The sequence below is a fragment of the Atractosteus spatula genome, chromosome 3 (genome assembly GCF_055471065.1).
Source record: "Atractosteus spatula isolate fAtrSpa1 chromosome 3, fAtrSpa1.hap1, whole genome shotgun sequence".
Classification (NCBI taxonomy): Eukaryota; Metazoa; Chordata; class Actinopteri; order Semionotiformes; family Lepisosteidae; genus Atractosteus; species Atractosteus spatula.
The window spans coordinates 20,205,116-20,231,574 of record NC_142708.1 but is presented as its reverse complement, the minus strand read 5'-3'; the positions used below and the strand labels follow the sequence as shown (position 1 = coordinate 20,231,574).

Genomic DNA, 26,459 nt, shown 5'->3' with positions numbered 1-26,459 from the left:
GATGTTTTTACAGCAGCATGTGTCTAATTTCCGATTAGTCGTAGGTGGTAAGTGGTCATGATAGGACATTTAGCCATTGTTGTTGTACTCTGCATGATTCTATTAGGTGTTATTTGCCAGACTAGGAAATACATTCACATCCTAGTTCTACAATATTTTATACCTCTTATAAAGAGTTTTGTGTGCTTTGAACATCTTAAAATGCACTCAATGTACAGTATAACACCTGCATGTTACAGCCATTCTGTTACTGTAGCTCACAATTTGTACAAAATTAAGCTTTTCTTGCACATGGCTTGTCAACAGCATTTAATATCAACAGATTAGAAAGTTATCCGACAACTGCAAATCAGTCTCACCAGAACAAAGAATCTATACCAACAAGCAATTGTAATCAACTGATATTGGAATTCCACTCTGGAGACAGATTTACAGTATATAGCTGATTTATGTGTTTAATAATAAATGTATTAATTCCCAGTAAAGGAGGTATATACTGTATAATCAGCTCCTTAACATTAGTTTCTATTTTTTTTTCTTTTATAGAAAAGTGTAATGATCAACCTTCCATTTCCAGTGTGCAATCAAGGACACTGTTGAAACTAAAAAGCTGTTACATACATGGAATACACAGCACCTTTTGTTTCTTTTTGGGTTTTGCTAATGTTTATGTATACTATTAATATACAGTACTATTACTTACATACTTATAGTGACAATAACATGGAAATGCAAAGAGAAAAACAAATAAAATTAAAGTTTTACAGTACTTCAAGATTACAATATGATTGGCATGTATTTAATGTTTTGATGGCATTTACTTGATTGTAAAGAAACATTTCCCCTCTTTCTTCTTATGAAAAACTAAGCTGATACAAATAAATTACTACACCACTGAGTAATGAATTTGTCAAATAATCATGAGAGGTTTTAAGTAGGAAATGTAAAACACTTCAACATGCAAGCAAACAGTTAGTGTTGCTTATGGGATCCCTGTGCATTTATACATTCCTGACAGTGCTGACACATAGACTTGGTCAGCCTCTGAATGGTGCTGTAAGATGTCACACAATTCTGTCAGCCGGTAGTTGACTGCTTTTGATGGTGTTGCAACTTGGTCCCACAAGTGTTGTACTGGACTCAGATCAGGAGAAAGATTCAGCCACTACAGGATTCCAAAAATACTTCTTTGATGTACTGCCAATATAATCACACAATAGTGGTCTTGCATTTTTCAACTGGAATATCAATTCTTATGAGCTGGCTTGGAGAAATGGTTTGATTCAAGACCTTTGTCAATATATCACTGAGCAGTAAGGTTGCACCCCACCTACACCAAAGGTGTACTCAGTGAAGAAAACATTTCAGAATTCTCTTTGCTTCCGCCTCAGATTTTATCTGGCCCATAGAAGAAATGTAATTTCTCACTTGCTCCTGTAACTGTAATTGTGATGTTTCTCCTGAATGTCCTCCAATAATTTTAGTGCAGATTAAATTAAAAATCATTTTATGTACATGACAATCTGCAGCCACTCTGATAATGTGTGTGTGTTACTGGAATGTCTCGTGCTGTAGTCATTGAAATTTGAAAACAATTAAGCAGATGGATCAGACAGGCTTGTGTGGTGACCTACTGCTTTCTATGATGTAGCCTGTCCCTCACAAAGCTGATTTTATTGATTCTGTCTACTGACTGTTGGGACAGGACATCTTATTTTCTAGACAGCTACTGACAGAAACCTACATCATTCTGACAGGAACCGGGCTAAATTTTATGCTAAAGTAGGAGATGATAGTACTGTATATTTTACTGCTCTTATGTTAAATAGAATACTGTTTTTAATAACGACTGTTTATGCAGATTGTAATCAACTCATTACAGCACGTTTGGCTTTAATGAGCACTTACAGTTACTTAGTTTTTCTGAAATCACATGGCTTGAAATAATTCTTTCTTGAGAAAAATCGCGAAACCTATCTGCCAATGAACTATTGGTGGAAAACTGTTGCATCTTCATTGTGCAACAGTATACATTGATATACACACTATCAATGATATGCCTTTTAGTCCCACACAGATGCTTTTAGTGTGAGGAATATGTTATCATGAGTATCAAAAGAAATTCTCTAAGAAAGTCTTTGGACTAAATTCCAGTCACAGATGGAATTTACCGAACTCAGAGAATCCCTTCAGTGTTCATTTTTTACTACGTTATTGTCCAAATTTGGTATAGTTCAATGTTCTATCTCAGTTTCAAAGGACAGACTCTATGTTCTCACACATTTCATTGTCTCCTAGGTGGTAAATAAATGTAGTCCTTGCGGCAGCTGATTTTGTACCTCCTACTGTGTCCAATCCCAAGGTAGACGCAAACAATTCCGTGGGAGTCAGTTTTTCAGTGCTGTCCTCATCTCCCTGAAGATATTTCTTGGGGTTGCTTTTAATGCATTGACCAGCCATTGTCATCAGAATGAAAGCTGCAGTCTTCAGTCCCACACAGATGCTGAAGTAGAGATATCTGTATGTTTCGTTGTTGTACACAGAGCAAGTTCTACGCTTCCCACAGGATTCTGACCACACGAGGCAGGTGGAGTCAATTGCTGCACCAAACACTAGAGGCATTGGGATAAAGGCTGTGGGAAAATAAAGATTAAGAAATGTGAGAAAGGCAATCTATTCTTAACCACACCACTGACTAAACTACTGGTAATCTTCACATTTATTGAGAAAAGAAAATTAATTTAAATAAACATGAAATGTGTCATTACTAGTACATATTTCACTATACTATAAATTCTTATAATAAACAATGTTCACTATCTTTTTTTACACGGAATCTATTTATGCAATTAACAAGCTTATATAAGGTTTCCAACTAAGTGATGCCTGACTGTAAAAGCTACAGCATGTGTGAGTGGGGAACTGAGTCAGCATGCATTGGCTGCAAAGGAACAAGCAAAGCTTAATTCTACTCTGAGAAATAGAAAGGAGACACTGTTGAGCCTTCTTCAGCAGTGGAGAATAAGGCTAAAGAAGTCTCTACAGCTGAAACTTTGTGTTTACTCTTTTTTTTCATCATGGAATTAACCTTTACTTGTTCCATCACAAAAAAAAAAACTATTAAAAGATGGACTATTGAAAAGTCCCTTCATATTAATTAAGGTTTATATTTATATGTTTAATTAAAAATGAATTATATTTGTTGTCAAAACATATATAACCAACAACATTGAGTTACAAAATTGTGAAATCGTTCAAAGACTACAAAGAAATCTCACCAAGAACCCTGAGCAACAGAAACTGGATTCCAAGTGCGTATGACTTAAAATGGGGAGGCACGGCCCTGAAAGAACAAACAGAGGTATTTCTGAGAAGGGTACTCAATCTCTGGTTAACTGTGTTAAGAATGAAATGATAAGGCAAAAGATAACTTCAAACCCAAGCTCATGAAACATCACTGCTGTGTGTGCCAAAGGGGAGAAATTGGAATTTAAACTGGTAGTAATCCGTCCATCCTTCTCCAGAAAGCCACTTATGTTGATGAGGGCTAGGGCACTACAAGGAGAAGATGATATAATTGCTTCTTTCAAGTAACAGCTGGATGAGTTCCTTGGATTACATAAAAGTTGTCAAGTTGAATAATCTGTTTTTGGAAACTTTCTTAGGCATGTTAGATTTACTGAGCTTGTTATATCAGATTATTTATTATCAGATCTTTGTGAAGGTCACTGCAGACGTATTGTATTTCAACAAGGCTATTGGAGTCTTAAGCTGTATTAGGAAAAGTTACTTTAAAAATGTAATCACTTTTAATAAGGGATTAGCTTTTAAAAATTAACAAGAAGCTGGGGGAAAATAATTTTAGAAGTGTATCAGTAAAAACGATCTTTGAAATACGTTTATACTACACAAATACATTACTTTTTCACATCTTTTATACATCTGAAAAACAATTTCCCCCGAATTCTTCTTCATTTTAAAAACACATATAACTTGTGTTTGAAGATGACTGCCCTCAATACTGGTCTCAAATTTGAAATGTCAACTTCTAACTTATTCAGTGAAATTGACCACACACATAAATCAGAAAATAATATGTAAACAACTAAATAATTATCAACATTAATATACTCTAAGAATGAAGGATAGTTATGAAATTTCTGCAATGAATTCATTTAAAGATAAAGGTTTGGACTAGGCCACCCCAGTTCTTGAGTATCTGTCTCCTGCAGGTTTTAATGGCACTTTCAAATTAGCACCTGATTAAGACCCAGAACACTCAGCTGAATGTGCTTCTTATCCACGTAATTACTTCAATTAACTTATTAAGGTCTGAGATTGAATGAAAACCAGAATCAAATGCAGCAGACTAGGACTGGGGTTGCCTACCCCAGCTAAAGCACAATTCAAGACTTACATAACATTATCTGCATGAAGTAAACTTCTGTTTGTACCTAGTGGACAGTATCTATTATGCAATGGGTATGTAATGTGTGGTTCAGTGGGTCTACATTTTAATTAACTAGTTCTTCAGTCCAGTCCAGTATAAATGCCTTTGTTGACAGATTACCCATTGAAAGATAGTATCAAATGGGCTGCATGGACCAAATGACTTTTTCTTGTTTGTAACCTTTATATTCTTAAGTATTTAATACGTTAAATCAATCAACTTTTACTATCAGCATTAACTGAAGGTTAAGTCAGTTAATTTTCAGTTAAGGAGGAAGAATATTATTTTATGAACCCTAATAAGTATTTTATACAATACTGAAGACTAAAAAAATTATATCCAGATGAAAGACGTTGATATATACTTTGTATATATAAAAACTTTGAAAATGTCTATTACAAGACAGGAATGTTTACAACTGCTAACCCACCCATCTGATAATCAACAGGACGTTGTCTAAGAAAATTATTTCTACATCACTGATAAGCCACTTTTGTATTTTAAATACAATTGAACAAGTCCATCCTGTTTTAAAATATGTTGTAAGGTAGAAAAGTAGGATGCCATTTTGTTTATGCACAAAAGAAATAAGATGTGCTTTCTGCATGGCCATGTTTTGAGGGAAATGGGAGCATTTTCACACTATATCTCAGAAGTTCCCATTTCTGTCATTGAAATCACATTGTTAGGGTTAGGTTTATGGAACTATAAAAGTATTAGGTGTTGTTCCCTAATGTGTGAGAGTGAGACTGTATGCTCCTGAACCTGTTAGACTCTAAAAGTTGTTTTTACAATAGATAAACACCCTCTGAAATTCTCCCATTTGCACACAGCTTGTTTTTTGTTTTGTGCACATTTTTAGACACATTTGTTTATTCTTAGGGATTAATTTTATTAAGTACTTTTATCCCTGTGTACCCTTCTTGCTTAATTCAGTTATACTGTATAACACTTTTCCAAAGATATCAATGATCATGTATGGTTTGGAAAATATCTGGTGTAATCATATGTGAATGTAAATTGATCACTTCATAATACGGATGTGCAAAGATGAATAATTACATATCCACTCTGTTCTGCTTTCCAAATTCTAGAACCTGATTTTAATATTTACCATAAATGAATTCATGGTTGGCATGGTTGCACTACAAAGATGCACAATGTTCATTTTGTACACCTTGAATTAGGTCTGTGTTACAGTGCATTGGTGTCACATAATGACACAGCATATTACATGATTAAATTTACATTTATGTTACTCTTATATAATTGAAACAATAAAATTGTAATCTTTCATTTCCATCTGGACATTTTTATATTTGAAATATATACTGATGGGAAAAAGAAATGCAACACCTCCTCCTCCACACTCTGGCCCTCCCGTCTGTGTGCAAGAGGCTGAAGAGTGACTCATCCGTGAAGAGGACCTGATGCCACTGCGTCCATCGCTCCCTCTGTCTGGCCCAAGCCAGTCGGGTGTGAGCAGAGGGCCTCTGACAGGTCGCCTTGCTCTAAGGCCAGCAGCATGGAGCCTCACTGTCCTGTCACTGATGCGGGCATTGTGTCTGCCGGAAGTTTCAGCAGCAGTACAGGTGGCAGATCTGAAACGATCTCTCAGATGGACCAGTCTGATGGGTCGGTCCTGCTCTGGTGTGGTCACTCGAGGGCGACCGGATCTTGGATGGTCATCTGTCCTGCCAGTCTGCTGAAACCTTCTCTGCAGTCAGGACACAGTGGAGCGGCTTACTCCATAGTGTCTGGCAATGCTGGCACATGACATGCCTGTCTGTAGCATGCCAATGGCCCTCTCCCTTTCTTCTGGTGACATTCAAGGAATTATGGAATGCACAGAAAACTAAGTGTGGCCTTTTTCTTGCAGTGACCTAAGCTTTGAATTAAAGCCTTTTTAAAGGTGACCTGATCAGGCATTGCTCCACCTGGAACTCGTTGGGTAAAAGCGCACCTAACGAGCTTTCATGTGATTGGCAAGTTTCAGTGCTTCACTGCACAAGCTGTATAGCTGGTCCGAGGGCTTAAAACAAATTGACAACTTTTATGAAAGTACATAAACTATAACTACAATATTTGTAATCCATAAAATGTTGCGTTTCTCTTTTCCATCAGTATATATGTTCTAAAAACAGTGCATGTTTTAGGATTTTAAAGCGGCACAGATATAAAGTTACGAATTCAAAACATGAAAAGGAGAACAGGTTTCAGTACAAGGAGAAGGCAAAACTGGAAGGTCTTTAATTTTAAAGTCAAGTTTTCGATGCATAATGCTTAATTCAATTCTCATAACAATTAAAATAAAAATATATCAGAGCTCACAGCAGGCAAGAGAAAACAGGGAATAACTATGTGTTAACTTCCTGGAGTTCCCTAAGTAGGCAAGAACTACAAAAGACTTGCTAGATCTATGGTGTCTTATTTAAAAGTTAATCTCTGCTGTTTGGAGCCTTTGCAAGAGGGTTTTTAAGGGATAATTGCATTTTATGAATAGTCATGTACAGTAAGCAGATTATGGAGGAGACTTTCTAAAAGGTGATCATTTGAATTTAATACTACCTGGCAAATGGAAATCAATCAGTGTGATTATTCCCAGTGTCTAAAACTGAATTTACCAAACTAAATTGAAAAAATATAATCTTTATCCAGATATTGTACGGTAATTACATTGATGTGTACTCAGAGCTAATGAAGGTTGGAGCAAGGATTTGTACACTATGTGTTAAGGGAAGGAAAAACAAAAGTGAAATTTCTGTGGTAATGTAGTTCTGTAGTCACTCATTAAAGTAGTTATGTTTACACTAGTTCATCAAAGTAACGAAAAATAAAATACTTCTATATTCATAACTGTGATACTTTGATACACTTCAAAATTAGAGAAACAACTTACAAGAAGATGAGGATAGGTCCACACATACAGTATATCGCAACTCACTGATACTAAAGACATAAAACCACATACAAGAAAAAGCACTTGACTGCATCCTCTTAGTTTTTTTTTTGTTTACTAAGGACTTGTTTGTGAAAAGCTGACAAATATCTAACAGGTCAGTATGAGGTAGCCTTCAATAATACATTGAAAATTAGGTGGCGGTGGTAGTAGTCTATGCTGAAGAACCTGCTCCCACCTTGTACAGTATAATAGACAGCACTTGTCTTTTAGTGGAACATCCACTGCCATCAGTTAGTAAACAGGCTCCTAAATATCTTTTCCAAACTGCTGTTTGCAAACCTGAGCTGCAACAATATTAGCACTTCCCATGGGCCTGAAAAAATTGCACTATGCAATACCACACTGAGTTCACGTTTTTAGGACTGAAGCCCTCCAAATCTGTAGAACACGGTTCTGCAAATGTTCATCTTTGTCGTCACTGTATGGCATAAACTGTACATGTCTTAAAGATGTTGCAGCTCTGGAGTCAGTCCACAGAAGAGCAGCTATTTCTATGTTTAACACTCACAGGATAAAACTGAATCTTTTACGTAATGAACAGAGTAGACGGAGAAGGGACAGTTCAAGTATTTAAAATCTTTAAGGGCATGCCAATCAACTGGATTCTATAGAGAATTGCATTTAAAACAAAGAATGGGAGGAATGTTTATACAGAGAGGGCAGTGGATGTCTGAAACATGTGGCGGTAGGACAAGATCCTCTAAACACTTAACTACTAGCAACCAGTTGAGCTACAGTAGATGAGCTGAATGGCCTCCTCTAGTTTGTGACTTTGCTTAAGTTATTAACTGTCCATAACTAGGGATTAGTGGATGAGTGGATAAAGGGATCTTACCTAATGAGAATAACTACTGTTGGAGTGTGTCCCATGGCTCCAATGAAGCATCCAGCACAAAATACAGTAAAAAACACATGAAAAGTACTTTGGCAGCCAGAGCTTGGACATTGTCCTGGAATGGCAGTAGAATGTAAAGCAACTCCAGAATTTATACAGGCACAGGATGTGAGGTTCTGAAAGAGATAATCCACAGATACAGTCACAGATGGGCTAGGCATTTACACATTTTATTTCTTCCTCATGCATTTTGCATTTAAATATTTAGCTTAAAACATCTCAGTCATTTTCATTTCTCAGCTAAAGCTCAAACAAGATAATGATAATGTGAATCTCATAAACTGTATTTTGAAAGCAGTTATTTTACTGCCCATATCTTGAAAGAAAGACACCAGGCTAGATTGTAAAGGTCCTCACAACAGTTGTATCAGGCAGTGCAATCAGAACCAAAATTTCCACGAAGCAACATTCTAACACAGAGCCATCAATCCTGGTCCTGGTCCTAGAGAGACACAGGGTGTTCTAGTTTTCAACCCTACATTTACTTTGACATAATTTAGTTTGATTATCATAAACCTATTTGATTTGGTTTGAATTACCACTGTAGTCTCTAGTTGCTGTGGAATTTGAGATGGAAGCAATAAAAATGTTCTGAAATGCAGATATTTCATTAAACTGTGGAAATTCAATTAATGGGAATTATGCCATTTTAACACAGACCAGTTAATATGTTCACTATTTCAGTCTTGAAAAGAGGAAACTATATAGAGGGTACAAATTAATTACATAAATTGCTGTAAAACAATGATATGAGGACACAAAAGGAAATTGAGAAAAGAGGTGCTTCAGTCCTAAAGGCACCAGGTATGTTGTTAAAGCATTTTCCTTGGGATCGTTCAAGAAAAGATTGGTTTAGATCTTTGGATCAATAAGCTACAGGCAGCCTAGCAAGCAACATGAGTCAAATGTTTTTGTGGTAGTAGTTCAGGTGGGTAGCTGCGTCAGCATGCGTAGGCTGCAAAGGAACAAGTAATAGGTTTATTCCATGCTGAAAAAAAGAAGAAAGAGAACACAACGTTTCGGCCGTGGAGCCTTCTTCAGGTGTGGGAAGAAGGCTCCACGGCCGAAACGTTGTGTTCTCTTTCTTCTTTTTTTCAGCATGGAATAAACCTATTAAATCTCTTTGTGTTTCATCTTTTTGGGACCTTTCTTTTGCGCTTTTATTCAATTTTACATTACTTAGATATCAGTAAAGTCTGCAGCTTTTCTAGACCTCTTTAAATCAGCAGCAACTGAGGTTCTGGGATACGTCGGTAAATAAAATAAGTCAATGCCAATTGACCATTGAGTGCTGGGTTTGAATGAAATTAAGACTGGAGCTAGTCCTGCCTGACACAGACCACTGACAGATTTAGTCCTTGAGGTCCTGAGAAACCTCTGGTTTTCATTCTACTCTTGATCTTAATTACTTAATTGCAGGAATTACTTTGGATACATCAAATCATCCAACCATTTTCTAACTGCTTTATCCAATACAGGGTCTCATGGGAACCAGAACGTATCCCAGCAAGCAACGGGCGCAAGGCAGAATTCACCCCATTTAACCCTAACCCTAACCCTAACCCTAATGCCAGTCCATCACTAGGCACAGACATAGATACAAACACATACACACACTCGCACAAGGACCAGTTTTTATGGTGGGAGGAAACTGAAACACCCATTGGGAACCCATGCAAACACAGAAAGATAAGTCGAATCACTTGAATTGAAAAAGAGAACTCAAGCCTACAACCACAACCATTTCTTGAACTAACGATCACCTGTTACTTCTTTGGTTTGAATACACCAATAGTATTTAAGAGTAAACTGTGTTCATCTGTATAAATATAATCGAATTTTCTGTCAGAATGTTAAAAATGGGAAATAATTTTGTTGATGAAAAACATAAAAAATGTCTCTCAACAAATACAGATTACCTTTATTTCAACATACAATATATGATGTGTTGTAATAGATTTGCCACTTCATTTCAAGTACTTTGCTCAGAAAAAGACATTCAGTAAGCAATGGCATAAGTGTGTAATACTATCATAGTATCAAATGCCATGGCAACAACTGTTCATACACAAAAGAACTCAGGATGCATGTTCTTTTTCAGCACTATTGTTTCATTTATGTTTTTAATTAAAAATAAATCCAAGGTTAATGGTTACCTTAAAATTCATGATTAAGAGAACTCCATCTCTGCTTCTCATTTTTAATAATGTGATAATTACATTGTGTTTAAAAGCTAACCTCTGGGTCAGATTGCATTTATCTGTACTTAAAAGCCAGAGGACAGTGGAAGTTGAAAAGGTATTTTGAAAAAACATATTTTTATCCATTTACATACTGTAATCTGACCTGAATTACTATTATGTTCAGTAATAATGTTCAAAATTAATAAAACAAAGATTCCAAGGAGAATCTTATATTAAAGAGAGGTCTTATATTAAAGGGAAAAGTGAAACTGACATTTTTAATTCAAAAGTCAGAAATGATAATGCAAAGAATTTAGAAAATGAAAATTCTGTGCTAATTCTTTTCTAAATTCTATTCTGTATGCAGCTCTGTTTTCCCTTCCTGTCACTTTAAAAGAGAGTAAATTACTTTGAGAAAGGGCTTAGTCATTTACATGATCAGATAATTGAATTATATTATTAGTTTTAGAAATAAGTTCCTCTACAGGATCTAATGACGGGCGCCTACATATAATCCGGAGTACATGTGCCGTGGAAGGTTTAAAAGGTGTGTGTGTGGGGTGAATTTATTAAAAGTCAATAAAAACATGACTCTGTGAATGAGATTATTATGTGACATCATGAAGGTTCTTCTGGCAAATGCATTGCTTGGCTGATTATATCGGTGCCGGTGGTAGAGGAAGTAATATGGATTAATTGAGATGTAAAAGATACAATGAAAACACCTGCAGGCCTAGAAAGGGCTGTGACCACCTTTCACACATGAGCCTAAAGTTTAGAAAGAAATGTTTATACTGTATGTGTTCTTGGTAGTGGAGAGAGCTTTATCATATTGGAAAATGAACTATCTGCATCTGGAAGGTTATATTAACAATTTAAGGAGGCTTGGTCAGAAAATATTGTCAACAGAGCTTTGTGCAGTGAACCTACCCTGTACAACAACTCCCCGCAACCCATTGTGTGAGAAAGCACCTACTGTTCTCAGTTTTAAAGACACTTCACTTTTTCACTTCCATTTGAGTTCTCAGTCTGTATTTCATTGTTGATTCTGAAAAGGTCCGTTGGGTTGACTTTCTCAGTACCCAGGAGAAATGTGAAATTCCCTGTGTTTGCAATAGCAAAACTGCTTCATACCACCAATGGGTTGACTGCTCCAGGGTGAGTATTTGTCTCCTTTTTTTTGTCAGTGCTTTTTGTCTGAGTGAGAGATGCAGGGACAGCTTCTACATATCCAGTAGGTATACCAGGTGGTCACCTAGGGCATCAAGTTAAATGAGATGCTTGATTTGAGGAAAAAAGATTTTAAAAATCTATTTAGAAATTTGAAATATTTAAATTTAAAGTAAAAAAAAGTAAAATAAGAAAGATATAATTATATAAATTCACCTGTGTGTAAGGAACTAATATGAATTACAATTTATTTATCTATATTTCTGATGTGTCAAATACTTTTACAAGACTGTAAAATATTAATTTCAGTCTCACCGTGTGCTTTGTATGCTCCGAAAAGGTACACCACTATTGCTATTCACACTGCTACCTGTGTTATTGTTAGCGAGTTACTATCTTTAAGATTTCTAAATCCAGAATGTGAGTATCTTTAAGCATTATTAAACTTTATCTATATTGGGTTGTATAATAATGAACTTATCTTTCTTATAACTGGCCTCTGTATAAGAAATAAGGGTTTAAAGATGCTTTTGTAATTTAATTGGTGGGATAATTTTGTGTCTATTTTAATTGATCATATTATTAATACTTAAGAAATCAGACTGGTTAATCTGAATTGAAGGATAAACATTTAAGACACACAGAAAGACATCATAAGAGGACACAGGAGAGAGAAAAGTCAGAGAGTAGAGATGAAGACAGGGAGACAGAGGATGAATGGCATTAAATCTGGTCTTGGATTTGGTCATGCATTTTTAGTCACAAAAGTTTTAGACTAGATTTATATCCTATAGAGAGATATTATTATAACATAACATTAAAAATGTTAATTAAATTTTTATTACAAATCCAAAATCATCACAAACTACTGTTCTTAGACTGCTAACGTCACGAAAATCCAAATATAGAAAGAAAGCTCTTAGATTCCTTTTTAATGTGTATTCACAGATCACATAATAAAAGAAACACATTCTTTGCTCTTAAAACATGATTTTTCTTGCCTCATATTGTAAGCTACTGGAGGTCTCAGCAAAGGGGATTGGACCCTATGCAGTGCTTGATACAAGACGTAAGAGAGAAAGAGATCTTAAGCGGGAAAACAGAAGCCGGGTTTACTTAGCCACGTCACATAGCCAATATTCGTGGTCAAGAGGAAGCATGGGTCTAGTAGCCGGGATTTTTCAAGACGAAGCTTTTGTCAGGAGAAGAAGGTTAGCAAAGGGAGCTCTGTGAGGGTTAACTTAATACTGAGCGAGGAGGAGCAGGTGAGGAGCCCTTAAGTAGTGTGTTGTGGTGCAGGACGAGGGGCGTGGTTGGGTAATTAGGATGTGTGATGGCGTTTGTGGGAAGTAGCAGGGGCTTGTGTCTGATTAGTGGAGGCCGTGCCACATATTTTGCAGACTTAGTCATTGTTTTATTTAGATCCGGTTTTCCAGCCATTCCATGTTCTACTGACATTGTGGCAAGTCCAACATGTCTCTCTTGCACCATTGTTTAAACGCAGATATGTTTTTATTAGCTGATCTGGGAAACAGCGGCTGGAGAGATGGTTCACTTAGCGCCAGCTGCTGGCAGCTATTCCAGGGCCTTGGGGGAGATGTTTTCAACAAGATGCTTTGGGGTGTGAGGATCATGATCAAGACAACCCCAGTTGGAGGTTACACTGGTTATTCCATTTCCTTTACTTTGATACTGGGTTGACTGTGGTAAGAAATTGTAATTCCCATAATTTTTTTGCAGGTTAACAAACCTTTACTCAGCACTGTATATTTAGACTTTCAGAAAGCTTTAGATAAATTTCCTCAAATCCTTAATACACGTTCATTTAAAATTGCAGGTACAATAGTAGAAGCCAAATATGTGTATTTGGATTGAGAATTTAAAAAAAAAACAAGCGTACATACATGGGATGATTGTTCAAATTGAGGCAAAGTAATCAGAAAAGTATACTAATATTACTCTTTATAATTTAACTTAGTGATCTAGATTCTGTTGAAGCTTGCAGATGATACCAAAATAGGAGAAAAATAGGAAAAAAAATAGGAGAAAAAAAACTCTATAGAAGCTAAAGGACAAATTCAAAAGATTTGGATTTGTAACTGCAATTTGTGTTTGTTACTCTGACTGAAAATTACAAATAAGTTCAATATATTTTATTTCTGGATGTTTTCATACAGTAGATACATTTACTAATATTAAATATTAATATAAAAAGGTACTTGTGACTATAGGTATTTGGACACATAATGCGCACCTACAGTATTACTGTTTTGGAAACAGATCAGACAAAAGCAATCAAATACATTTCCATGTTTAACAGACTAAACTGAAAAGACAAAGGCTTTTAGTCTTAAACAGAGAAGACTCTGAGCAGATCTGATTCAAGTATTTACAAGTCAAGGCCAAGTCAAACCAATGGACATCTCCAGAATCAACCATGAAACACAAACCAAAGGCCACAACTGGACATTGTGTCAAAGCATATTTAAAACTGAGAATGAAAGGCACTTTGAAATTCAAAGTGGAGTGGGAGTGTGAAACAAGCTATGCATCTATGTTGTTAAAGCTGGTACTGATACTTAGGGTCAAAATACAGTACTTAGATTAACACCTACTGTAGCTACAGTATATGGCCTCCTCTCGTTTGTAGCCTTTATGTTCTTATTTCGAAGACAGGACAAATAGTGGTAAACAAAAATAAACAGTCTGAAAAGTATTTCTATTAATTCCTTGATAAGGGCAAATCACAGTTATTCTAGGAAAAACAAGGCCCTTCACATTAATTACTGTCACATACTGAATATCAACATTACATGTAACAACATAATAGGGCATGTAATGTATTAGCCATCCTGAATTCCAGTGAATTTCATGATCTTATATTCCTTCCTTCAATCTAAAGATCTGTAAAATGTGAAGTTACTGAGTGCAATTTGGTCCTCTACATTATTCCATCAATACTTTTCTATAATGTGTCAAACTCTTGAGATTTTCTCAGTTGAAAAGCTGGAGAAATGTACGTAGGTGTGCTAGTTCAATGGCCAGGACCACTTTGCCCTTTCCTCTATGATTGGTTTTAAATATTGCACTAATTTAATCTCTGAGCTTCTAGAGCAATGGTAATTGGCCCAGATGAAGTCAGTGAGTCAAGATGTAAGCATGCAAGTGCTTTCCAAATAGGCTTTTCTATCTATAGAAATAGCTATGGTGGTTAGAAATGGGCTAATAGATCAGTTTATCCAAATACAGGAATAACGACACTCAAGAATTAGGCTTATTAAAAGACTTATTGAGTGTTTTAAGTTACAATAATTTATCTTAACCTGCTTGGTCCTGGCCATAGGATGAGCACCCCTATGCAGAGTAGCGGAGATGGGGTGGGGATGGGATACCAAAGATATAAGCGAGGGAGAGAAGGGAATAATATATTGGATTTATAATATTTAGATGGGGAAATGACATCATGACATCATGATTGATTACAAATTACAGGCAGCTGAGGCTGATTGAAAGTGGCTGTTGTCATCCCTCCCGAACTTTCATTATAAACTCCATTAGTCATTCAGTTTCATCTACACTTCCTGCTCTGTATTATTTTTACAGGGTAATTTTCAAAGCTGTTTTCCCCCAGTTGAAAATTTAGCAAAAGATAATTAAGTACGGAAATTGCTTTGAAGGCTTCCAGTTTATATTAATGGCACAAACTGAAGAATTTAATGTTTCACAGACTACATAAATACTATTGCATTTTCAGCTGTAAATACATTCATTTCATTTTTTAGACAGTGATTTGCATATTTAATAAGCAATCAAATATTATGTTGAATGATATGATCAAAGGAAGCTTTCCTTCCAAACACACATAGAAAACAGAGTCATCACAATTCATTTCTGTAATTAGAAATGTACTTTTATAACATAAATTTATTTCACTACTTCAGATGATCAAAATGATGATTGACAGTGTAGCGGCAAGGTTTATTAAAATACAGGAATTAAGTTTGCTGCTCCCTTGCCAGTCCCTCTCTCCTTCATCTCAGTGGTGCTTGATACAGAGAGGCCATTCCATCTGGTTCACATTTAAGGTGTTTTTCTAGCCGATAGAGTGTCCTGATAAGGAACAACTCCCAAAGCTGAGATTCTCCAGCAACCCTAATAAATGGTCATCTCTGGCGCCTTACTGTCTGGGAGATTGCAAGAGAGAGTCATCCCAAGTTGTTTACAACTCTAAGGTCAGAGTGCATTGTTACTCATCATCAGCCAATCAGGAACTGGTAGGGCAGGTTAACCCCACGTGGGTCTTGAATCCCCATGGAACTTTCAACCAATGAACCACCGTAGTTCCTCCAGGTAACACAGGCAGCACAGGGCTTCCTCAGGGCGCCACCTGAACATTCTCAGACTCAGGGCTCCTCCTGGTAATTCCTCAGACTCAGCTCGGACAAACACGTAATGGCCAGTTTGTCCGAGTAGCAGGACTTTCCTTTGTTCTAAGAGTCAAGAACGGAGGTCGCCAGCGCGTAACCAAAGGATCCACCCGAGGTTAGTCCAGCAGCAAGCCTCATGAACCCACTGCAAAAGCTCACCTGATCAACAAGTGAGCTACGGTTGGAACTGTGGACAGCTGAATCTAAGGATTCAGGACTAGCGCTACATCAGGAACCAACCGGTCTTCTTCCTGCCTAAAGAGGGTGACCTGCTTGGACCTGCAGTCACTTTTCTCCTGTGCACAACTCTGCTAGTAAGCCAGAACTAACTAGCCGGTCCTCAGAGAGCCCACTGCTAGAGCATCACAAAAGGAATCTCTCCCACTTCTCTCCAGCCGCAACAGCACTGCTTGGCACCGAACCAGAGAGCACAGATTGGACACAGCAACAAGCCTGCCGCTGTTTCTTTGTGCCCATGAGAGATCTGAATCCACACAGATTGGATGAGTATTCAACATTCTGCATTACAGCTCGAGAATTCAATTGTTACCTCAACCCCAGTTGATATCAATTTAATTCCTATGAGTGATGTACTTGCTTTTGAGTATCTAGTGTAGAAGTTGTAACCAAGTTCATTTACAAAATGGTCTAAATGAATGATATACTGAATGTATGTCCCTCTTGGTTTGTAACTCTTCGTGATTGAATATATACCTTTTGTATTCTGCTAACCCTCACGATAAGATCTGTTATGTTTATATGCACATTTTATGTATTAATAAATGTATTCTCATGTAATAGTATCCGTGTGTGTACGTTGTTTGAGTTATCCCGCAAGGTTGATTCTAATAGCCATCAAAGAATCATTTTGTGACTTACTGCTACAATTAATAATTGTCCCAGTTAAGCACAAAACCCCTACATTTACTGGTGTGTCATGAGAGGATGCCTACAACAGTAAAATGTGCTTTTTCTTATTTAGAAATATCCCCAATAGGTAAGATTAAACTGTACTGTATGTGAGTAACTTTCTAAATTTGTGTGGTAGCCCAATTACCATTTAGTCTTCCAACTGTCAGCATAGTATCATTGGACATGTCAAACTATGAAATGAAAACAGTGTTTCTAATGAAATAAGTTTTCAATTCAGAAATCAAAGTTAGTATTTCAATGGGAAGCAACTATTCATATACAGTATAAATTTTCATACAAAACATGCATTAACCAAATGAATGTCACAGGCAGTTTACATCTGAAATGGATTACAAGCACATGTCTTACTGCATCAATGCATCCTGCAAAACATGGAGAGAGATATGTAGTGCCATCAGAGCCACAGATAGGATTTAACGTCTCAAAATTGCACTGGCAGCCTTCATTGCATCTTGCTGTGAGATTCCTTGGAAGTTTCCATTCACTACTGAAAGAAAATAAAATTATTAATTCATTCCCTAAGGAAATTCTATTGCAATTCAAGAATTTGTAATTATCACACACCTTGAGATTTCCATTTAAAAATGTATCACAAAAGCAAACATGAGACAATTTAAAGAACATGATGGGAGGTCTGAACAGTAATTTATCCCTTCACTGAAAAAATGTAAAGCACCTTTTTTTGTGTTTGTCACAGTATTGACAGCGGAGCAATCGCTTTCTAGCCTGATCTCGTGTGATCTCAGAAATTAAATGATGCTGGGTCTGTACAGTACAGAGATGGGAGATTTAAGGAAAATAAAGTTGCAGCTTTGGTGTTGTATATTGGATGGTTTTGGAAAACCAGGATGTGCAACACTTCTCTCTGGATCAGAAGTTCCAATACAACACCCCATTTACTTTGACTAGGACATTGTGCTGTAGGAGGTGCCATCCTTCAAACGAGAAATTAAACAGAGGTCCTGAATGTTTGGGCATTAAAAGTCCTACAGCACTGTTAATAACTGTAGTCTGTTGTCCTATAAGTTAAAATTCCACTTATACTGAACATTGCTCAATTTGGCCTCCCCTAATTCCCCCCTTAATTGCATTGGTGAAGTAATTTCTCCCCTTTGTACCCGAGCTCCTGAGTATTGGTGCTGCTGCCACATGAATTCTGCCATGCACCATCCATGTTGGTGCTGCAGTTCAGTAGTGGATGAAGTGGGTTCCCACTTATACAGTATGTAAAATGCTTTGTGATGAAGAGTGCTATATACAGTAGATGCAATCAATCCATAACAAGTAGGTACTAATGTGCTTCAACCATTTAGAATTTGCTTTCACTAAGCCTTAATAAGCTGCAAATGACAAAACTGCATGTCATTGGATATAATTAATTTAAAATCATAACACATTTAGTCATTGAAAACAACCAAATGATCTTTAAAATCTGCTGTACTTGCCATTCCAAGGCTAAATCTCAATGGAATATTATGGACAGATATACAGTATACTGCAAAGGCATTGTGTTAATTCATAGGTACTGAAGAAATCATTTACATAAGAACGACTGTGAATGTATAATGTATACCTTATTCTAGAAAATCTTTCTGAATATTGTATGAGTCACTGAATCTGTCAGTGGAGTGGAAAATTGGACAACACAAAGCTCTGCCATATGCTTTAAAGGTCAGATAGTTAAGATGCCCTTCTCACTTTAATCTGTAAAAAAAATAATGCTGTTTCTCCACATCTTATCTTACTTCTGACACTATACATAACCATTTCCTTCTTATTTCTTTGGTTAGAGTTTTTGTAAATAATTTAAAATATCAATTTAATGTAAATTCTCAGTTTAAAATAAAATTAGTTCTGGAATCAGCCTCAGATATGAGAGTAGTTTTGTTAAAGTATTTTAGGTATATATACTGTAGGATATTTTGTAACTTAGTAGTTTACCACTTGAATAAATATGGCAGTGAGAACACCTAGGTGTATATCCGGGCCTTGTGTAACTCAATTCTCCTATTTTTATATCAATGCAAACTTATCAATACTTTTTGTTCTATCCACATGATTTGAAATACTGAAGTTGTGTGTTTTTCATATCTGAGCTTACAGCTGCAATGCATTACATTATGTTTGTCAGAGACTTTAGGTTATTTTTACTTTTATCATTTAAGTTGACTTTTATCATTTGTCAGAGACTTTTATCCAGTTACTTACAATCACATCCAGTCAAGATGCAAAGGGTCAGGATGCAAAGGGTCAAGCAGTAGCATAACACAATGATAAAACTACAACCACTGTAAGTGTGGCATTAATTAAGTACTAACATGTTGCACTGTTCTAAGGAGTTTCAGAGCAGCTTGATAGACAGAAGTAGTGATATAGGGGTACAGTCAGTAAGGGTTAGTAATGGGTTTCTGGGCTTCCTGAATAGATGAGTTTTCAGCTTCTTATGGAAGATGATGAGTGAGTCAGAAAGTTCTGACTGTGGCAACTAGGTCATTCCTGCACAGAGAACAGTTAGGCCCAGGACATGCAGCATATCAGCACTGGCTTGAGGTACCCAATCTCAGTCCCTTGTGGGAAACTACAGCCTCTACATGGTCTGGAGGTATACAGGTGCAGTTACCTTAAAGTTTTAAATCTGGCATGGGCTGCTATTGGGAAACCAATGTAGAGAGATGAGGAAGGTGGGAACATTAGTGTTTTGGCAGATTAAAGACTATGTGGGCTGCAGGGTTCCATCTGAGCCAGAGTAGTTAGATGCACAGGCTAAAAGGGATCAGCATGCTCAAGTGAGTGCCTTTAATGGCTCAGACTTTATTTTTTTACATTATCTACCAGGAACTGATCTTGAAAATGAAAACTCTCTCTACGGTCATTGAAGCCCAATTGTGGTCAGATTTTTCTCAGCTGAAGTAAAGCCCACCTGAAACCACATGTTAATAAGTCTGACCTGTCCTTCCTACTTTTCTGTCAGAAACATCAAGATATCAACTAAACTACTCCATGGACTTCTCCTAAAGAAAGATTAAGTAATCAATAATTTACTGTGGAATTAATAGGGAAAATATACCCTAATGAAAAATAACAACAGGAACCATTTTTAAAGAAAATAGGAAATTGGATACTATTGATTTACAATACAAAAGGCTTTTATTTGACAGAACAAAGATTAAAAGAGTTCCAATAGTATACAGGTACACATATAAATAAATTATTAAATACCTTTATATACTTCTCAAGTTCCCCAAATGAATTAGTATGATTTGACCAATTTGAAAACAATTGTCATTTCAGTGTGGAAAAGTAAATTTCCTTAAAGGAACACTACACGTCATTAAATAATTTGAGGATCGTGGAACATAAGAGAATGCATTTAATATCACATCAGCAGGTACATATGAACCCTTTAAGATATTTCAAGAGCTTGGACAATCCCAATTTAGATGCATAAAAAAGACGTAAGTCATTCTGATTTTTGTGTGGCTGAACTCATGTCACTTGGGAAACTACCACATTGCTATAACGATGAGCCCTTCTGAATGCACCTCTAACTAGTATGAATGAAGGAACTGCTGCACAGACGGAGACTGCAGAGCAGGAGGGATGTGCAGCAAGAACACAAAATAGAAGTGTATACTGTAGGTGATACTGGTGTAGGTGAACAGAAATGAGTACAAATTTGGAGTTGGCCCTCCACCTGTCACGGACGTCCAAAGGAGCAGGAGAGCAGATAAAGACCCATCTGCGTAGCGGCGGAACGGGAAAAAGGCCCGGGCTCATTAGTGCAAAGAGTTCAGGAGTGCCGTATAGAAACCTATGCCGTCAGGTAGCGGACGTGGGGCGACCTGGTGCTAGGCGGGTCTCAGGACATCTGAACGTCAATGCTGAGCGAGGGCAGTGTGCAAGACCCGGAGATATATAGCCCAAGGGAAAGAGAGGGACTGGAAGGGCAGCAGGCAGGAAACTAGGGACAGGACAGAGTAGGAGCGCCCTCAGGCTGCAGAGGGTGTGACACCACCCTCCCCATGTTAAAAAGTCTATTAGTTAAATATCTCTTCTATAACTCCTTATGATTAACAAAACTAATAATGGAATATGGAGGTTTAAACAAAGAATCTGGAGAACATCAAACCCTAATCTCCCCCACATCTAAATATCACACCTTCAAATAAATATCACACTTCTTGCTTACTCGCTTGCGTGTTTCATTTTCACATCCCATCCCTCTCTTCACCACATCTTCACCCTTGCAGCAGTTCCCTGCTTTATCCTTAATTATCATCCTTAATTAAAGAGGGGAATTCCAAGAACCCCATCCTTATGGATCAGCTGTCATTCTCCTTTACCCTGCAAGAGCTTACTAATTTGAATCACGCCTTTTCTCTGTCTTAATTAGTCCAAACTACTGAAAGAGAACTTAAGGGAAATGGCATGGGAAAATATAGATGTGGTAGCAGTAGAGAAGAGTGGATTGTGACAGTTTAAAAGATTTTTTGCTTGAAGCACCGAGCAGATTTTAGCTAAGAGTAAATCATCGAAGAATTGAATCTGAGACCCTGCCTTCTTTCAAGAAACAACTACATGAAATCCTTAGATTGTTTACTATCAGTTCATTTTCACTTCTATCTCTCCACACCATTTTTACCCTTAGAGCAGCTCCCTGGCTCAATAGCAACTACTACTACTACTACTAATAATAATAATGTAAGTATATTTTATAGAAATAATATTTACATAATTCCCAACAAAGTGAGAGAACAATGGGATTCAAAACTGAAATTGTTTAAATTTGCTGATAAAGACAAATATCAGAGTGCAAAGTCCAGCTGCATGATTGAGAAAGCAAGTGATTCAGCTGCAAATTTGGCAATCAGTTATCCAAGTAGTAATATACACTCAATTGCAAAAGAGAAACAAAACAGAAAAAAAATATTTAAAACTTTAACCACGTTTAACCATGTTTTGCTGATATGTGCTGCTTGTACATATCCAGAGCAGAGCCCTGTAGACACATACACATAATACATAATGAAACCTTTGTACATTAAATAGTCTGGTAACAATTTTAGATTCAATTGGAACCTTATTTTAGTTGCAATCAAGTGTTGTGCAAGTAATGAAACCTTTGACTTTATAGTTTTTTGCCTATAGATACATTACTTACATTCATGGTACTATATTGGCCATGTGTAATACCATAACAAATTATTTTGTATGGTTTGTGTAACACATTTCACCTTTTCATTTGCAGTTGTTTGAATTCCTATCATCATTGTGCCTTAATGCTTTACTTTACCACATCCCATACAAGAACACAACACCACCTACAGGAAAGTTTAGTTTACTTGCAAGCAGAAATTCATTGCAGTTCTAAAACAAAGTATAGAAATGAATGAATATGGAGAGTTAAAATATACTTTGACACTTCCCAGGTGATATTAAACATTATTTGTTTATTTGTTTAAAAGTATTTGTTAAGAAAATAATTAACAAAGCAACATGTCAGGTTTTAATTTGTGTTAATAGTTTAGGACAATTTTTTTCCAGAGGATTATTATGAAAATAGGCACAACAGATACAATACCATGAGTCAGAATTAAGAAGTAGAAATTTGGACCCATTCCATAACTTTTGAATCAATTCAAGTTTAATGTGTGCAAAATGTGTATCAATAGAGGTGAAGCAGCAAAAATGGATGAGAAGGTTATAAGAACATGGTATGGATTCTGTTGCCAGAAAGACTGCAATGTTAAAAAAGATGCTTACACTAAAATATACAGTATAATTCTAAAGAAGCACAGATTTTGGTAATATAAATAGCCTTCTGAGTCTAATGTGACAGTTTGTGGAACGATTTATTTTTCCAGAAGCTCAAAAAAGTGACAGTGATAATAATAATAAACTTTATGTTATATAGCACCTTTAAAGGTGGCTTCTCAAAGCGCTTTACAGAATGACAACAGCAGCAACAATTAAAAATAAACAATAAAAATACACAAGATAAACACGATGTGAATACACAGAGGAGACAGTAGATGGTGGTACTAAATACAGTCAGAGCAGAGGGGTAAAGAATGGAACCAGTTAAATAAAGGCTCTTCTAAAGAAGAAGGTTTTGAGTCTGTATCTGGAAGAGTTTAGAAAAGGTGACTCTCTGATATCCTTGGGGAGAGAGTTCCAGAGCTTAGGGGCATAACAGGAGAAGGCCCTGTCACCTATAGAGTGTAGACGGGCTTTGGGGACAGTTAGGAGACCAGAATCAGAGGAGCAAAGATTGCGAGACGGAGAGTAGGGCCTTTTAGGTGAGTATGAGGATTTTGAAGTTGACACGAAACTCGACAGAAAGCCAGTGCAAGGACTCCAGGATACAAGTAATGTGATCACTTGCACTAGACCTGGTCAAGATTCTGGCTGCCGAATTTTGGACATACTGGAGGTTGTTCAATGTGGATTTAGATACCCCAGCCAGTAGAGCATTACAGTAGTCAATTCGGGAGAAGACAAATGTGTTGATCAGCTTTTCAGCCACAGTTAGTGATAACATAGGGCGTAGTCTAGCGATGTTTCTGAGGTGAAAGAAGGATGTTTTAACAATATGCTGAACATGTGGGTCGAATGTTAAGCCTGAATCAAATATCACCCCAAGGTTTTTCAATTTAGTTCAGGTGGGTAGCTGCGTCAGCATGTGTAGGCTGCAAAGGAACAAGTAATAGGTTTATTCCATGCTGAAAAGAGAAGAAAGAAAACACAACGTTTCGGCCGTGGAGCCTTCTTCAGGTGTTTTTCAATTTAGACTGAAGCTCAAGTACAGTACCATCCATAGACAGGGTTACAGGATTGGCTTTACAAAGTTGATCAGGTGTGCCAATGAGCATGACTTCAGTCTTTTCACAGTTAAGATGAAGGAAATTTTGAGTCATACAAGTTTTTATGTCAAAGATGCAATAAAATAGAATAGGGACAGCCACGTCAGTGTCAGGTTTGGTATGGATGTATATTTTAGTATCATCAGCATAGAATGATAGCTGAGGCCTTATGATCTTAAAAGCTAACCAAGTGGAACCATGTAAATGCTGAAAAGTAGGGGACCCAGTATTGAGCCCTGATGAACACCAGACATAACAAGACCAATTTCAGACCGAAATCCAGCAAGAGAGACAAAGTGACAGAATGAGGATAGAGGGAGAACCAGAATCAGAAGCTATTATAAGATCATTAGTGACTTTGACCAGGGCAGTTTCTGTGCTGTGAAGTTGACGGAAGCCAGATTGGAGGAGTTCGAAAAGGTTATTTACAATGAGTTGGTCATGTAATTGAAATGTGACAGCACGTTCTAGAAGTTGGAGATGGGGCAGAAATTATTTAGCTTGTCCAAAGCCATGTTAGGCTTTTTTGGCATGGGGGTAATGGCAGCAGTTTTGAGGACCATTGCTACAACACCAGTGCTCAAGGATTCATTTATTATATTCAGGACAAGGGAGCAGAGAGAAGTGAAACAGGACTGAAATAAAGTGGTGGGAACGGGATCTAATATAAAGGTGGTGTATTTCATGTGTGAAACTAGTTTACTGAGGGATGCAGAGTCAAGAAGAGAGAAGTTGGAGAGAAGGGAACCAGAAAAGTAAGACAAGCCGGGAGGAAGGGGAATGATATGCGTTATGGAGAGAGTTATTGTCGATCTTGGGGCTAAAGAAATCTAAAAATGTGTTGCAAAGTTGCGATGAGGGAGGTAATGTGGCGGGGCAGTTAGGCTTTAGCAGTCTCTTGATAGTGGAGAAAAGATGTCTGGGGTTGTTATGGTTATTTTCAATGACGTGAGAGAAGGTGGATCTGGTAGACTCTATCATATCCTTATATTCAGACAAGTAATCTTTCTTAGCCTGATAATGTAAAGGCCAGAAAGATGCCACCTACACTCAGGTTTCTGGAAGAGTGCCTTCATGGATCGCAGGTGGTCAGTGTACCAGGGGGTGGAGCGAGAAAAAGAGATGGTGCGAGTTTTTAGAGAAGCAAAGGTGTCAAGGGTAGATAAAAGATGTCCTCTAGATAGAGGATCAGAGGAAGAGAAACAAGATAAGGAGGACAGAACAGAATTTGCAAACCTAGGCTGATCAATTGATCGCCAGTTGTGGAAATTTACAGAGCGTGAGGGGGAAGTGTTAGAAACAGGTAATTCCAGATTGAAAAGAATAGCTAAGTGGTCAGAGAGGCCTAGATCAAGGGAAGAGAAGTGGGAAACAAAAGAGTCAGTTGCAACGATTTAGTCTAGGGTGTGTCTTTTGTTATGTGTAGGGTTACGCAAAAACCTGAGTTAGATCAAAACATCCCAACAGAGCTAGAAAATCCTTAGCCAAACTGGAAGACCTTGAATCAATGTGTATATTATAGACCCCAAGAATAAAGATCCTCTTAAATCAGAGGCGTAAAAATGAAAGTAAATCAACAAACTCAACAAAAAAGGTTTCGTTAGGTTTGGGTGGTCTATAAACTGTGGCAATGATAGTAGAGAGGTGAACAGAGACATTTAAAACAAGACACTCAAAAGAAGAGGTACAGTAATGGGACTTAAATTGAAAAGAAGATTGTAAATAACAATGATGCCCCCACCTCTGCCTGAGAGACAATTCAAGCAAACTGAACACAAAGTGGGGATAACAGGCTTCTCATGTCTCATTAAAAGTGTTTTCTTCTCGTCTTACAAAACTGTGTAAAATTTTCACATTTGATGTCTGATGAAAATGTTAAAAATAATACAAGCAACATTCAGTTAGCAGCCTTCACTTTGCAGTTGCTGTTACATATGGTTATTCCCAGTAAGAATCCATAAAATGAAAGATGTGAAAATACAAGGGGTTTATTTTGCCATTTTTTAGCAAAATAAAAACATATTTTTATGAAACATTTTTTGTCAAATCGTGTACTATAGATTTTCATAACTTTCATACATATGTAGCGGCGAGGCTTATTAATAAGACAGAATTAAGTGTTGCTATGCTTTCCTAAATGAGGCCCCATCTCTCTCTTCATCTCTGTGGTGCAGCCACAGAGAAACTATTCATGCAGGCTGATTTAAAGATGTTTTCTTTTGATAAGGGACAGCTCCCAAATGGGGGTGCACTTAGCTAAGCCTGGCTATCATGATCAATGGTCATCCATTGGCGCCTATCTGTCTAGGGAGTGCCAGATGGACATCTGGACTGCATTCCTAAGTGTCAGGAGTAAGTGATTCATATCTCACCTTGATCAACCAATCAGGGACTGGTAGGGCTGAGTAACCCACGTGGGACTCTGATGCCCATGAAACTTTCAGCCAATGAACGAGCTGAAGTTCCTCCAGGTAAAAACAGGCAACACAGAGAGCCTGTAGGAGAAATTCTGGAGACTATTCTAAAGAGAATTCTAAGGAGAATTCCAGGGGTGCGAGACAATTCCAGGGCAGGAC

General features: G+C 37.1%; 1 protein-coding gene across 1 annotated transcript in view; it reads right to left on the bottom strand.

Annotated features, from left to right (window-relative positions):
• Positions 1-2,253: 2,253 nt before the first annotated feature.
• The window catches only part of LOC148837545 (solute carrier organic anion transporter family member 3A1-like), a 52,724-nt gene continuing 28,518 nt past the window's right edge, over positions 2,254-26,459 (bottom strand). The window contains exon 6 of the mRNA XM_088911122.1: positions 2,254-2,633. Within this exon, the coding sequence (XP_088767248.1) occupies positions 2,254-2,633 (380 nt within the window). The remainder of the gene's footprint in view (positions 2,634-26,459) is intronic.